Source organism: Zeus faber (assembly GCF_960531495.2).
Source record: "Zeus faber genome assembly, chromosome: 19".
Lineage (NCBI taxonomy): Eukaryota > Metazoa > Chordata > Actinopteri > Zeiformes > Zeidae > Zeus > Zeus faber.
The window spans coordinates 17,134,931-17,151,315 of NC_137206.1; the positions used below are offsets into that span (position 1 = coordinate 17,134,931).

General features: G+C 44.9%; 1 protein-coding gene across 1 annotated transcript; it reads left to right on the forward strand.

The window, feature by feature from the left end:
* The first annotated feature begins 1,569 nt into the window (after positions 1-1,569).
* tram1 (translocation associated membrane protein 1) lies at positions 1,570-9,296 on the forward strand. Its single transcript, XM_080020701.1, has 11 exons — positions 1,570-1,875; positions 3,427-3,490; positions 4,713-4,834; positions 4,938-5,054; positions 5,429-5,487; positions 6,010-6,094; positions 6,434-6,504; positions 6,658-6,762; positions 7,384-7,527; positions 7,975-8,126; positions 8,719-9,296. Exons 1-11 carry the CDS (start codon positions 1,750-1,752, stop codon positions 8,787-8,789), a joined length of 1,116 nt encoding a protein of 371 aa, XP_079876827.1. The 5' UTR covers positions 1,570-1,749; the 3' UTR covers positions 8,790-9,296.
* Positions 9,297-16,385: the final 7,089 nt, after the last annotated feature.

The following is a 16,385-nucleotide window of genomic DNA, read 5'->3' on the forward strand; positions in this document are numbered from 1 at the left end:
ACACACACACACACACACATTATTATACAAGGTTCAAGGTTTTTGTTGTCGTAAGTACAACAAAAATACATCAGATATTACCGGCTACGGAATTCGTATACATAGAGCCAACCACAGCATTGTAAAAAACAAAGGTAATAAAAATGTGATGTAGGTGGCACGGTGGCGCAGTGCGTTGCACTGCTGCCTCACAGCAAGAAGGTCCTGGGTTCGATTCCCGCCTGGGGCGCTGTTGGCACCGCGCTCCGGTGGGTTATCTTCCAAACAGGAGCCTTTCTGTGTGGAGTTTGCATGTTCTCCCCGTGTTCACATGGGGTTTCCTCCACCTCACGTCAGTAAGGACCCCCACCAAAAACATGCACCCATCATCGTCTGACCAGCGATGGACACTTATCACCTGGTCCCCGGGCGCGTCCACGTACGCTGCCCACTGCTCCTGGCTGTACCCCCGGAGGAAGGACAAGCCAGGATGGGTCAAAAGCAGAGGAGCCATTTCACCGGCCACCATCAAGCATGTGTGTGTGTGTGCAAGCATGTGTTGTGGAGTGTCGTGTGACAATTAAAGACTGTTTCTTTCTTTCTTCTATGTATGTGTGTATGCATATACTCTAAAATACAGTTAAAACAATAACCATGCAAATGATATATACTGGACACATACACACACACACACATTATTATACAAGGTTCAAGGTTTTTATTGTCGTAAGTACAACAAAAATACATCAGATATTACCGGCTACGGAATTCGTATACATAGAGTAGTAGTAGTACATAGAGCCAACCACAGCATTGTAAAAAACAAAAGTAATAAAAATGTGATGTATGTATGTGTGTATGCATATACTCTAAAATACAGTTAAAACAATACATTTACATTTTTACATTTAGTCATTTAGCAGACGCTTTTATCCAAAGCGACTTACAAGGGAGAATAACATTCAGCTACATTGCGACAGAGATTAGTGTAATAACAACATTAGTGTAACAATAAATACTGCAAGGTGGTGCTAAGTAAGCAAGGTGGTGCTAAGTAAACCACACTAACTAACACTAACACTAACAACACTAACAATAACCATGCAAATAATATATACTGGATAATTACACTGTTCTGTGCCGTGTTCAGTGACACGGTTCAGTGATAGATCCTTTATTCATCCCCGAGGGATGTTTACAGAAGCAAGCGTCAAAAACAATAGGCAATAATAATCATAAAAATCGAAGAAGAAAATTGGCAATATTCAAAGAACCTAAAAATGTTGAAAATAGAGAAAAAAAAAAAGAACGACTAATGGCTAATACATGCATGCCTATATATATATAATTATTGGTTATTTATTTGTTACTATAATAACATTTCATTCCGTTTCTTTAACTATTTATGGATTTCTTTTCCTATCGAAGGCCACCGCGCCACCCTCCGGCCCAGAAGATGGCGGTGGTCCCGCCGCGGCTCAGTTCTGCAGCCTCCGCTGGAGCGGAGGAGGAAGACGCGGCCGTTCTCCCCTCCCACCCAGAGGAAGAAGAGTGACACGCCATTCAGCCGCTGCTGCCTGCACCGTGGGCTTGCGTGCGTGTGTGCGGGAGAAGAGCGAGCGAGCGAGAAAGGGATCCCAGCTCCGATCGGCGTTTTGTTCCGCGGAGGAAAGTTCGGGGCTGAAGACACTTCGGGTCTTGTTTTTTTTTTGTTTTTGTTGTTGTTTTTTGTTTTCCTCTCCCTCTCCTCTCCTCTCCTCTCCTCCGATCATGGGGATCAGGAAGAAAAGCGCCGCGAAGAACCCTCCGATGCTGAGCCACGACTTCGTGATCCAGAACCACGCGGACATTGTTTCCTGCGTTGCTATGGTGTTCCTGCTCGGGCTGATGTTTGAGGTGGGTCGGCGTGGGGTTCCCCCCCGCGCGGGGTGTGCGGGGGTCGCTTTTGGGCGAGGAAGGTACGGGACGACGCGAGTGGAATCGCACCCCCCCCAAAAAAAAAAAAAAAAAAAAAATGCTTCGATATTTGTTGTTGAAAGTCGGTGCTGCAGGACGGGTCTCCCCATCCTCTTCCTCCCCGCAGGGAATAAACTCCCCCTTTGGAAGGTTTGGTGTTAATTATTGTAGGTTTATTTAGTATTGCTAACTTTTTTTTCCTCCCTGTTTTATTGTGGGTTTTTCTATTGTGTATCAGTGTGTCTGCATGCACACTACTATACATCTATCGTCCACATTACTTCCCGTGGTGATAAAGTTTTATTACGCACTCGAACGATCCTCTGTTGCCTTATCGTATTGTTGTTTTGATTATGCTCGTTTTCGAGCCCGCTGCCGTCCACCCGTCCCGTCCCGTCCCGTCCCGCCCTATCGATATAGACGGGTCCTCCATCGCTCCGCCACCTGGATTTACAGTCGCTAGTTCGCGTCGCTCCCCGAGTCGAACGACAAAATCCCGCACGGCTCCGCTGCGGTGTCGGCGGCGGAACGGCGCTGCGAACGGCGTTTGTTTGTCGCCGGTGCGTTGAGCGCGATGGACACGATTGATGCTCTTCGTGCGTCGCCGAGGTGAGTTTTATGTGTTACGTGGCAATCGGACAACGCGTGAGAGAAGGGCTGTCAAAGCGGCGCGCTGGGAATGCTGACGTAGTCTGGAAGTTGGCCCGACATTCATTTTGAGGGCATTGAACCAACTTCTTTGGCGCGCACAATTTCTGGCGACTAATATGTGGATATACTGTGAATCGAGCTTTATTAAACACTCAAATACGCGTTTTTTGGGGGGGTGGGGGTGTCCAAGCGTACTGCGCGCTGCACTTCCTCCAGACTTCAACGCATCATGGGAGTTGCAGTTTTTGCTTTTTTTTTTTTTTAGTAGATGAAGTTAAATGGCGCTACGCTGAAATAGAAAGTGGAAGTCGGGGTATCTGCGACCCACAAACGTAACATTATATATTTATAGGTAGACAAAAAAAAAAACAATTTTCGATTTTAATACGCCTGCCAAAGACTTGATATCGCTGTAGGTGGCCAGGTTTCCGTGCAGCCCTCGAACGTCCCATAGTGAAACGTGTACACACCTAATACTACTACTACTACTACTACTACTACTACTAATAAGTTTCAGGTCAGAATCTGTTTATTGGGCCAAGTACGTTTTCACGTACAATACATTTGTTTTGGTAGTAGTTGGTGAAATGTATTGTAGTTACAATAGAAAAAAAAAAAAAAAGTATAAGTCTAAATATCCATATGGTCACATCACAATATACAAAATATGCTGCATGCACCAGATATGGCGGTTCCTCTTTCATTATCCTTAATGTGTATTTCCATTCACATTCCCATGGAGGCTGTCGCTTCCTACTGTACTGTACATCATTCATGGCTTTGTGTTTTTCCCTTGTTATTAAAAGTTTTTCCGCCCCCCCCCCCCCCCCCCCCCAACAGGTTACCTCAAAGGCTGCAGTGTTATTCATCACCGTCCAGTACAATGTGACCATCTCATCCAATGGTAAGATATGGGACAGTCGGTAGTCCTGCGAAACGAGGCCCGCTAAAATGTACGTACGTACGAATAAATTTGAAACAAAAGTGGGCCCCTGTGGAGGCACTGTAAGCCTGTGATTTCAGGTTAGGGCCGGGAGCGTCTCATTTGGATTCTGGAGCGGTGCTTGTGTGGCCTTGCACGGAGCCATTCCAGGGCTCCGTCTCCTCCTCAAGCTAAATTTAGTCCGCCTGATTTATAAAGTTCTCTGGTGGCAAGGTTTTGTCGGGTGGATTTAGGCTAAGGTGTAACGCATGACCCTCCCTGGCCGTCTCAAGGTTAACCTCCCCCCCCCCCCCCCCCCCTATCTTGTACTCGAGTTTTCGCCCCGTTTGACCTTAGAATAGTTTATTCCATATGGCTAGAACATGCTGAGGGCTGGAGCTCGCTGCGTGTTTGTAAAACTGTCCCTTATCTAATACACCCTACCACATTCCGTCACTCATTTACAGTGAGTTTCTACTGAGATCAAATAAAAGTGTGTGTGTCCTTAACACATACCCCCTTTTGATGCAGATTTTTTTTTTTTTTTTCTTTAAACCAATTATTGGATGCAGTTGAGTGGGTGATCAGTGCCGCTCTCAGGCTCCTCCAATCTCCAATATTTACTAACTGTTGTAACTGACACAATCATGTCCAAAGATTTTCTAATTGCCTCCTTGTGACCTTGTTTCCTTTCTTCTTTAAGAATTGTTTTTTTTTTTTCTTTTTGCCCTTAATTTTCCCCGCACATCTCACATCTCTTCCTCTACAAACACTCCTCGTGTGGGATTTTGACTCCCATGAAGGAGAATTGGGGCTTGTGCAGAGAACTGGGTCGGTGCCTGTCTGGTCGATAACTGATTAACCTTAAAAATGGAAGCTGGGCTGTAGAAGAAAAAAAAACATCGCTGTAAAGATTTACAACAAGGAGCTACTTTCTTCTGGAAGCTAGTCAAAATTGAATAAGAGGTCAGCAATTACAAAGCACCCCGCAGACCATTAGGATAAAAAAAAAACAAAAAACGCTTAACAGTATGAAAAAAATGGAGAATACAAATATTGATAAAATTGACTAAAAAGTCAAATATATACACTTAAAGTTTCAGAATGTCGTGTTTTTAGATGTATTTGAGAAGAGCTGTGTGTGTGCGTGTGCGCGCGTGTGTGTGTGTGTGTGTGTGTGTGTGTGTGTGTGTGTGTGTGTCAGAAGGCCCAGAAGAAACTGCCGTGAACCACTTCCACCACGGCATCAAAGACTTGGCCACGGTGTTTTTCTACATGCTGGTGGCCATCATCATGCACGCCATCATTCAGGAGTATGTGCTGGATGTGAGTATTAGCTGGACACACACAAACAAACATTTTTTTGCTTTGTTTTTTTGTTTTTTTTATAGTTGTTTTAAGCCACATTTATTTTTTTTCCACTTCGCAGAAAATCAACAGAAAGATGCATTTCTCCAAAACCAAGCACAGCAAGTTCAATGAGTCTGGCCAGCTCAGCGCCTTCTACCTTTTCTCCTTTGGCTGGGGAGCGAGCATCCTGCTTTCCGTACGTACATCCGGCCGCTGTGATCGGTTAAAGATGGTTTCTCCCTAAATTGCATGTTTCGTGTTTTTTTTTGTTTTGTTTTTTTTTCAGGGGAAGCATTGTGTTTTGCAGACACTCTGAGGGTGCATCTGTTTCTAAGTATGCACGCATATGGAAATAGGCATTACTCGATACGAATGTGTGCCTTTTTATTGTAAATATAAGCATGACAAAGAAAAACGTCAAATGTGTGTAGAAAACACAAGCAAAAGATATGTCTGCAACCTCAGACATAGTTCTCCCTGGATTGGAGTTGTTTTGTTTTTCCTTTCAAACAAATGTCTATTAGGTTTGCGATTTAACCCTTTTTTTTTTTTTTTTTCTCCCCCCAACAGGAAAACTTCCTCTCCAATCCCGTCAGCCTGTGGGAGGGATATCCCCACACGTTGATGCCGTGAGTGTAGATTTAAATAATGTTGAAACTAGTGGTGTGTGCATATATATTTTCTAAACTTCGTGGTGTATTTAATGTTCTTTAAAGTGTTTTTTGGTCATAAATAGCTGGTATCAGTCGATGCAGGTTTTATGAGGTGGTTTTTGTTGTGCAGATTAACTTTAAGATTTGAGTAGGTATTAAGAATTGAAATTAAATTTTGAATTGAATACATATGTTTGTCTTTTATTTTTAACATTTTTTTGTTATGATATTAGATTTATCATATTTTTTGTCTTTGGCAAGTGCAATTCATTTTTAATATAATACAAAATATCACAAACTATATGTATACAAAATATAATTAAACCTTCACATGTCGATGTGTTTCTATAAGAATAATTTAAGGCATTGTTAAGAACAGCGCTGGTAATCCTAATGAAATATTTTGCACCCCGAAATAGTTCAAATAATGAACGTCAATGTTTAGTGTAAGTGACATCATCAGATCTCAGGAACTTGTTCTGTGTGATTATTGAACAGATTCCAGATGAAATTCTACTACATCTGTCAGCTGGGCTACTGGCTGCACGCCCTGCCAGAGCTGTACTTCCAGAAGACAAAGAAGGTGTGTGTGTGTGTGTGTGTGTGTGTGTGTGTGTGTGTGTGTGTGTGTGTGTGTGTGTGTGTGTGTGTGTGTGTGTGTGTGTGTGTGTGTGTGTGTGTGTGTGTGTGTGTGTGTGTGTGTGTGTGTGTGAATATAGGACCACAGGACATAGTCTCTCAGATTGGCCCCCTGGGTCCTAAGGATACATTTCCTTATTTATATTTCCACTGGTACTTCTCTAACGACAGAGGGAGGAGAGCATATATGAATTCTCCCTGGTGTAATTATTTCTCAATATATTTCTATTTCTCATGGTCTTTGTATTTTGCTTTTGTTTGATTTATATTTTTTTTAATTCAGGAGGATGTTCCGCGTCAGCTTGTGTACATCTCTCTGTACCTGGTCCACATCGCAGGAGCCTACATTCTGAAGTAAGACCCTCCCTCCTTATCGGTCTTCCTTGAGGATGATATTCTAATCTGAGGGGCGTTTCGTGTAGTTAGAACGCAGCTCGAAGCGGCCTGTCTGCCTGCATGTCTGTCCGTCTGTCTGTCTGACTGTATGTCTGTCTGGCCGTCTTTCAGCCTGAACCGGCTGGGCCTGGTCCTCCTCGTGCTGCACTACTTCGTCGAGCTGATCTTCCACATCTCCCGGCTGCTCTACTTCAGCAACGAGAACAGGCAGACAGGGTGGGTCCTCATTCACAGTCGCTTCCAACTTTTATACATTTTTCATGTACCGAGGAATTTGTTGTGGTGAGGATCGGTGCATTTCTCTATGGACAACTACCGTGTAAAAAAAAATAATAATAAAAAAAAAAAGCTTATCAGTCGGAATTTTTTTTAACAAAAGAACAGCCAAATGTAAAATAAAAAAAGAGAGAATATACAACATGTGATTTTATGCATAGGATAACTGAACTTAAAAGACAATATCTATGTGGCAGCACGGTTGTTAGTATGACTATGGAGGATGAATATAATGATACGGATGTGTGTAATAAAATAAACACAGATAAATGAAGATGGCCAAATATACAGAAATGGCCAAAAATACAGAACAGAAATAGAAAAATAAATATGTATATAGAAATATACAGAATAAACAAAGTGCGATTCTAAGCACAAGGATAAATTATTGGCAAAGGGTGTAAATGAAAACTGTACTTCCTAAATGATAGCGTTATAACTTCCTAGTTACGTTGTTATAACAGTGTTACACACGGTTACAATGTTAAACACGGGGGACAGAAAAGCTCCTCCACCCAGCGCTCTGTGCCGGGTGTCATGGCTGCCCCCTCCCTGCTCCAGGTTCACGGTGTGGGCGCTGATGTTCGTGCTGGGACGGCTCCTGACCCTGTCGCTGTCCGTGCTCACCGTGGGCTTCGGCCTCGCCAACGCCGAGCAGCAGCGCCTCGATCTGGCCGCGGGGAACTTCAACGTTCTCTCCGTGCGGTGAGTGGAGCTTTGGCGGGAAACGGCATCATACCGGGAAACGCTGCCCGCGGCATCGGGTTGGATTCGATCTGGACTCGACTATAATCCAGTCCAGTTTAAAAAAAACGCCCCTGCCCCCTCCGATCTGAGAATATATTTATAGGTTGGGTATGATTTAGTCCAAACCACCACGCCTGTCTATACTATAGTTACAGAGATAACCGTGGAACCAGGATCGAAACAGGACATTAAATAATGGTGAAGTTTGACTATTAATGATTTTGCTGGGGACCCCCAGGAGCCTCTGGGAGGGGACAGGGAGCTCTAGAGAGCCTCCATTGGGGAACATGTGTTTGATAATTGCCGTACCTTGGAGGAACCCCAGCGGACGTGCTCTCTGTCGTCGATCACCTCTGTGGGGCTCCCTTGGCCGAGGTGGTCACGGTGTCTTCCCGCTTCCCGCAGGATCACCGTCCTCGCCGGCATCTGCTTCACCCAGGCCTTCATGATGTGGAAATTCATCAACTTCCAGCTGCGCCTGTGGAGGGAGCAGGCCCAGCCGCAAGCTGCCAAAAAGAAGCAAGGTCCTGCCAAGAGCAAATCAAAGAAAGACAAGGGTGAGAATTTTTTTTTTATTTTTTTTTTATTTTTTTTACTATTATTATTATTTTTTATTTATGAGGTCAATGGCGCGTTGAACCAAACCAAACCAAAAAGTGTTTCACAAACTTTTTTACACACAGGCACAGATTTTACAATGAAATAATTCCACGGCACTGTAGCGCTTTCCTGTTCAACACTAAAAACACCACAAACCCATAGAACCGTCCTCGTTATTACAACCTATTAATAGTTAGCGATGAGAGACTCTGAACGATTCGCTCGCGGCGAACAAATCTTTTAAACGATTCTGGAGTCATAAGAGCGGGCGAGCGGGGGAACTGACGTCTCAATTTGAGTCCAAGGCCAAAAAATAAAAAGGTCTAGTCATTTGGCGTTATTCATATCGAATGTGGTTGATTTACAGTTTGTATTCCACCAAAATAAAAAATGACAGAATTTAAAGTCAGAATACTATTAACCACTCGGAACCAAATGACTCTTCTGGACTCTCTCTCGAAACCCGAGCTCGTTCTGATGAACGCAGAGCTGCTGTTCTGCAGACGAGTCATTGTTTTTGTTTTTTTTCCCCATTCTTCCCTCTTCTAGCGAACGGAGTGAACGGAGTGAGTGCGAACGGAGCCGATTCCCCACGAACAAAGAAGGAGAAGTCGTCGTAAATCCACACCCTACGAACGTTTCCTGTCTTTTTTTTTTTTTTTTTTTTTTCCCTCCCCCTCTCAGCGAACCCGCGCTGTCTCTCTCTCTGTCTGTCTGTCTCTCTCTCTGTCTGTCTCTCTCTCTCTCTCTCTCTCGCTCGTACCTCCTCCCACTCCTTCACCGCAGTCTGAAACTCCAGGTCCCGCAGGAGCGACGCCACCAGTGCACCTTGATTTGAGAATCATTGCTCCGTGGTGCCAATGCAAGTAAAGAAACAAAAATAAAAAACAAAAAAAATAATAATTTAAAAAAAAATTATAATTAAAAATGTAATAAAAAAAAAAAAAAAAGAAAAGATTAGAAAGACCTTATTTAAAAAGTGCCTAATGATACCAACTGTGTGGTACATGGTGTGTGGCTTCAGGAAGGACGACTCAAGTCTTTGCTTTTTCCAAAGTCTGTAAATGTATTTTTCCTTTTTTTTTTTTTTTTTTTTACAAACTACTTTGCCAATTGCATTTTTAAAATTCCATTCATATTTATCACTTTTAGTTCAAATGGTTTCTTCTCTTTGGCCCCCTGTTTTCTTCTTATATTCCTGCAGTTTTTTTGGTTTTTTTTTCCAGTTTGCTTGGAGTTCTTTGACTTTAAACCTACCCTCACCATGTTCCATGACAACAAATGTGTGGAAACCAGCCACTAGTAGCCATAAATAATATTTTTGTATTGACTGTAGCATAATTGTCGATATGTTTTGCTACGCCCCTTTACAGATGAGAGTATGGAGATGTACATGAGTAAATTAAACCATTGGACTAGATTAGTGAAGACGTACAGAACGTTTGACGCTGTGGCTTCGTGTTAATAAATGGATTCCTAATGGAAGACGGCCATGTTGAATCTTAAATTGACGCGCTCACCAAGGACGATATTCTTTGCTTTACAGTTCTGTTGCATTTGTTCCATTTCTGTTTGAAGCCCCGTCAACAAGTAAATACACCCTGTGTTCCATTTCATTTAAACAATGTCTTCAGGACAAGTTTCCTGCGGATAAAATATCCCGTTGTAAGCGTACCCGGTAAAAACCACATCCACTTTGATTTTTGCGTTTGAGGAATGAATCGCTGTGGTTTTCCTAATTTGTCCCTTGAAGAGGTTCACAGGAAATGGCTTATGTGTAATACGGACTGGGAATGCCTTCTACGATTATTATTATTATTATTATTTTATTTTATTTCCCCCCCTCTCTCCCCCCCCCCCCTAACCACCTGTGCCAACTCAATACAAGCATGATTGTGCATTTATATATCTGGTCTTTACCTTCCATTTCACTTGCCAATAAAAAAAAAAAAAAAAAAACCCAACTTTGCACAAATACGAGTTCTGTTCCACTGTTTGTAGGATTTAATTCCGTGCGTAATATCAATCCATTTACCTGGATAACGTCGGCTTTTTGCAAAGGCGACGCGTCGCATCGCCCCGAGCCGCGTTCTGTTTCCATCATATCAAGTCCTCGTGCTCCCGATCAACCCTGGGATTGGACGAGACACTTACCCAGGAGGGGCCTCCCGGGGCCCGGTCGCACACGAACACATGACCACATGATGAACAACATGAACACATGAACACATGATGAACAACATGAACACATGATGAACAACATGAACACATGAACACATGATGAACAACATGAACACATGATGAACAACATGAACACATGACCACATGATGAACAACATGAACACATGATGAACAACATGAACACATGACCACATGATGAACAACATGAACACATGATGAACAACATGACCACATGATGAACAACATGAACACATGAACACATGATGAACAACATGAACACATGAACACATGATGAACACATGACCACATGATGAACAACATGAACACATGATGAACAACATGAACACATGACCACATGATGAACAACATGAACACATGACCACATGATGAACAACATGAACACATGACCACATGATGAACAACATGAACATATGATGAACAACATGAACGCTGCTTTGGTGTGCGGTCCTCGCCTCGGCCTCTCGGGGACGCTGCGGCCCGCGGTTTGCCTGGCGTGACAGCTGACAACGTGCTGACGGGGGAAACGTAAACACGTCGGCCGAGAATTCGAAGTGGATCGCCTCAAAAAAAAGCCGAAAGCTGCGCGGAATGCGTCCGGCTTCGGCTTCCATGTACGTGCATGCATTTTATTTTAGGATAAAATAAAATGTTGAATATATATATATATATATATTTTTTTTAACTTGCACGTGTGCCGTTCCAATACCCGCTCCACGTATTTATGATGCGTATTTCAGTTCAAGCGGTTTCAGGTCAAGAAAAGAGAGAAACGACGAAGCGCGATGCAAAGATCGGGAGGTGTACGATCACGCGTTTTATTTCGTCGGATTTGGGGTTTTGTTTTTTTCCTCCTCTCTTATGTTGATTTTATTTGATTTTTATTTTTATTTTTTAAATCTTATTTGATAGCACGTAACCCGACCTGACGTGACGGACTGGGAGAGCCGCTGCTTCACTTTGATGTACTCTAACCCCGTGATGCGGCGTGTGTATGTATGTATGTATGTATGTATGTATGTATGTATGTATGTGTGTGTGTGTATGTATATATGCGTGTGTGTGTGTGTGTGTGTGTGTGTGCGGTGGGGGGTGGGGGGGGCGTCTCGCGGAGCTAAGCCCCCTCTCTCTCTCTCTCTCTCTCTCTCTCGGTGTCTCCCTCCCTCCCTCTCCCTCCCTCCCTCTCCCACAGTGTGTTCGGAGAGCAGCGGGGCAACATGGCGGCACAGGCAGCCAGCGCTAATGTTGTTTCTCCGCCGCGAAGGTCAGAGCCGCGGCCGAACCGCGGGATTTAACGGGCGGAAGACGCGACCGAAAAGTTTCCAACCGTGAGTAGCCGCACGCCGCGGGACTGCGGGGGGGGAGGAGGAGGGGGTGGCGCCGCTTGTTTTAGCGGCGGAAATCTGTGACCTAACGCAAGGGTCTTCAATCTCGGTTGTGCGTGTGTGTGTGTGTGTGTGTGTGTGTATATGTATGTATGTATGTGTGTATATGTGCGTGTGTGTGTGTGTGTGGCAGCGGCTCCCGTGTTAGCAGTTAGCATGTTAGCATTAGCTCGTAGCCTCGGCGTTTTGCTCCGAGCCCGGGCTGTTAGCTAAGCCCCGCTGACTGTCAGTCGGCAGCGACGGCTAGCGGGCTAACGCTTTAGCCTTTAGCTTCTCAGCGTTCCGAGTTGAACCCCCCCCCCACTCCTCCTCCTCCTCCTCAATCTCGGTCGGATCACGACCCCGTGCGCCGTGTGTTCTGCTCGCTCCCGGGAGCGATTGTTCGGAACGACGCGGCCCGCTCCACCGCAGCGAGCCGTACACATATAGATCGCGTTGTGGTGTTTTGTTTGAGTTTGACCGTGGGATCATCCTGGCGGTGGTGGCTCAGCGATTTTCTTTTTTTTTTTTTTTTTTTTTTTTTTTTTTTAAAACCACGCGAAAATACGAATTAATTTATTCCCCAAAGTTTTCCAGGCGAGCTGTCTTGCGTCCGTTGAAAAAGTCGACTCGCGAAGGTCTGTTTTTTTTTGTGTGTTTGTTTTTTTTTTTTTTGGTGGGGGGTTGTTTTTGGGCAGCGGGGGACACACGAAACAGGCTCCGATCGAACCTCGTTTAAACCGCCAGCGTGTGACTGTCGCCCCCCCCCCCCCCCCCAAAAAAATGGGAAGTGACACGGCAGATGTGGCAATGAAATAATATCCGCAGCTCGATGCGCGGTCACCCCGCTCGGCGCGGTTATATCGGACTCATATCCCAAATTGGGAACCGATCACCCCGGTGCGCGTCGCACGCTTACGGATCCCGTCGATTTAGTCGATCAAACCGTTTCCCTCAATGTGGAAAACAAGTCGCCAAAGGCGTCTGCGTCAGGCTGGTGCCATTCCGATGGTTGGTGTGTGTGCGTGCGTGTGTGTTACACCACCCTGCCCACCTAACGGTGCACAGCCCCCCCTGTCACATCACCACCACCGGCCCTAACGTGACGCGGTGTCCCCGCTGCCGCTTCGGCCTCGACTTCCATCAACCTCCGTCGCTGTTCACGACGGGGCACGTTTTATGCAAATCTGTTTAAAAAAAAAAAAAACACACACAAAAAGCTGCAAGAAAGAGAGAAACGAGTCCAAAGCCGCTTTTGGTTTATTCGCGCAGTGGTGAGAGAATAGTTCTTTCGAGAGATGATACTGTTTTGTGATGGGATTATTCATGCGATTGTAAAAGTAGGTCGATTTATGAATCACCCCTGAGGGAAATTCAGGTGTCACAGCAGACGAACCCCCCCCCCCCCCCCAAAACTGTGCAAGTCAAGAAAGGGATAAAAGTAAAATGGAGATCAAAAAAAACCCCAAAACAGATCATAAGTACACATCTATCCACAGTGTTCAGGTGGAGTAACACTGGTAGTAATGTGCCCAATGTGGGCGAACGGCTGGTTCCCCCGAAAGTAAGTCACGACAGTTTGGGCAATGGACATCACAGCAGCAGCAGGAATAATTACTGTGTAGTTAACTGGATATACTGAACATTGCTTAACGGATTTAGATGGTGTTTTGGACTCGATGGTGAAGTATAGTAGGGTTCTCTCGGTCACTGGTTACCGTTAATTTGTTGGTTATAATAACACAAGTTGAACCATTTGCCACATCTGTCTATCTACGTCTTTATTTATCCATTTAGGGAAATTCAGGGTAGCCGTGCAAGGCACCATTTTTAATCCCAAAGGGAGAACGTTACGGGGTTTCCGCGCCTCGCTCAGGGATATTCCGTCGCGTTACCCGCAGGTGCCGGGGGTCGAAACCGGCGACCCCTTTCTTGCGAGAACTCCCCGTGAAAGAAGCAGCACCCAACGCATGACAGCGCCCATTTGTTGCTTTTAAATTGCTCAGCTTTTATGACTGATTAAGTGTACTTTTTAAGCGGAGCACAGTTAGTACAGCGTTGTGATGTCCAAAAAGGGGGAGGCGGGGACGGAAAGGAAAAGGAAAAAAAAAAAAAAGTGTCATGGCAAAAATAAGTGATTCTACTGTTGATTGGCTGTTGGAGTGTGAAAGTGTGATTTGAGCGTATATGTAAGTATGTGGGTGTTTATACAGGGATCACTGACCAGGGTTTTTCTCACACTGGCCTGGGCGCAGTGCGAGCCTGTGTGTCGGGCTGTAGCAACAGGCCTGTGTGACAAAGTAAGGCCCGGCTCGTCACATGACGGCCAAACAATTTCTGTGCCTCGCTTGCTCTTTGTCCCCTCTCTCTTTCTCTCGCTCTCTCTCTCTCTCTCTCTCTCTCTCCCTCCACTTTGTCACTTGCTTACTCTTCGGCCTTTGCCGGAAGAATTTATGTTCTAAAGAATGGTACCAATGTCGTTATCCCATTGCAAAGATCGCCGCAAATTTCAGAAACTTGAAACGCGCACAATTTGATTTGTGAATTTCCGTATTACAGTAGGTCTCGCTTTCGAACCGAAAATACTCGCACAACACCCCTCCTGCTCTGGTATCCATGCAGTTAATTTAACAACATTGAGTTTAATCAGGGGAACCAGGCTGGAAAATGAAATGCGTGTCTGTGCTGCTCAGTGTGGCGAGCTCCTGAAGAATCCCACAGCACTCTGTTTCACACAGCCTCCTTAATGTCCTCTCACCGGCTCTTTTTTTTCCCTTTATTTATTTTTTTCGAAGGAGTGTCAAATGACTGCTCTCGTTGCAATAATACTTTAGAACCGGCTACCAACCAGATTTAAATGTCCACATTTTAAAACCGAGGCCGCATGCTGCGAGGAACTGCGATAGGGCCGTTCCGAAGTCTGCGCACTTTGAACAGGGAGGTATAAGACGCCGACGATTTACTCTGCTCTCTAAACTGCCTTTGCGCTTTGTGTTTCTGCTCCTTTCAGTTATGAGGATATTGAATAATTTAATCCACACGTTAAACCAGTGTATGTTGTTGGGCCGGCACACACCTCGCAGGCTGGATATTGTGCCATCTGTCCATCAGTAGCGGCCCGTGGCCTCCCGGTATATTCTTGACATGACGCACAGAGCGTCGACCCCCCTCCACCCCCATCTGTTGGCCTTGTCTCACTGGGCATCTCACCCTGCTGCCTCTGCGTTTGTGTTGTCATGGAAACAACAGTGTGACAGGTCCTGGGTGGGCGTGAGGGATGAGCTGTGGGGTAATGGTTGGGTTTTTTTTTTGTTTTTGTTTTTTTTTGACGACGACAGAGGGCAGGAAGAGGAAAGACAGCCGTAGGAAAGCAGAGGTGGCGAAAGGGAAACTTCTTCTAAGGTCTTCTGCTGCCTCTCCGTTTCCGTACACGCTGTCGTTCAGGCCAGTAGCCGGCCCCCCCGGCTCTCCATCTCATAGTTACCTGTTCCTACAGCTTGCGGTACTCGTCATCAGTAATACATTGAACTACACATGAAAGGAAGTGCGTTAATCTGAAAACTCATCAGCATGTCTGCGCTGGCCTGTAGGACAGGAAGAACCACAACACTGCCTCGAGTTTCTGTCAAACAATTTGATACATTGGAAGTTATGACTTTTAGCATCCTTCCCCCCCCGCATATTTTTATTTCGCAACCATGCTAAGAGGATAGAAAGTCGATTACGGTAATTGCGCTGAAATGGAAACATGTCTCTACGACCCCAAATACTTCACTGTTGGGGTGGCCATGCGATCTCGCGGCCCACACCAAAGCTCCTCCATTACCGGTCATAGTAAAGCATCAATATCCGGAGGCCGGGTTATACTGTGTCGTCTGGTGCTGCGGTGTTGTTGTAAAGGAGACTACAGTGTGTGTACCTACGAAACCTCCGATGGTGCTTTCCCAGCTGTTGACATTTGCATTGTGTGGTGGCACTGCGGAGTTGCTGAGAACTGCTCTTTCTGCTCTCTGTGATTTGGACACGCAACTCATTCCTCTCCCATGTCTTTTGTTGTTAAACAAACTAAAGAATAACCAAAGTGTTTTCTTTTTTGAAGTAGTGTATTTTTCACAGAGGATATCAAAGATGGACACATGATTAAATATGAATAAATAAATGTTAATTGGATGTTAAAATGACACAGCTGGTGTGATGAACTAGTGCATGAGCAGAGGAAGCACGTTTAAAATATCTGGGGATTCACTCCTCTCAGTTTGTTTTCCCCACCGCTGCTGTGCTTTTGGCACTGGGTGCTAGCAAGAGTGCTAGCATGTGGTTGGCCCTGTGCCCACTGCCCAGGGTTGAATCCTTGGCACTAAGGGGGAGAGGCAACTTGGACTGTGAAAGTCTCCTGCTGGAGTTGGTGGGTGGCCTGGAAATATGCTGTGTATTTGAGCTCTATAGAAATCAACCACAGAAGCACATTTTTATCCGAGGGAAGCGAGCGCTGTTTCATATCATATACAGGAGCACCACGTGGGGTGCTGGGTAGGGCTGCAGGAACTAAATTTCGAATATATAAAAATTAAATTGCTGCTCAAATGCTGAAATGGCCATTCGATTGTGTATTTATATTTATAAATAAATAATTGATTATAAATGTTTTGACTA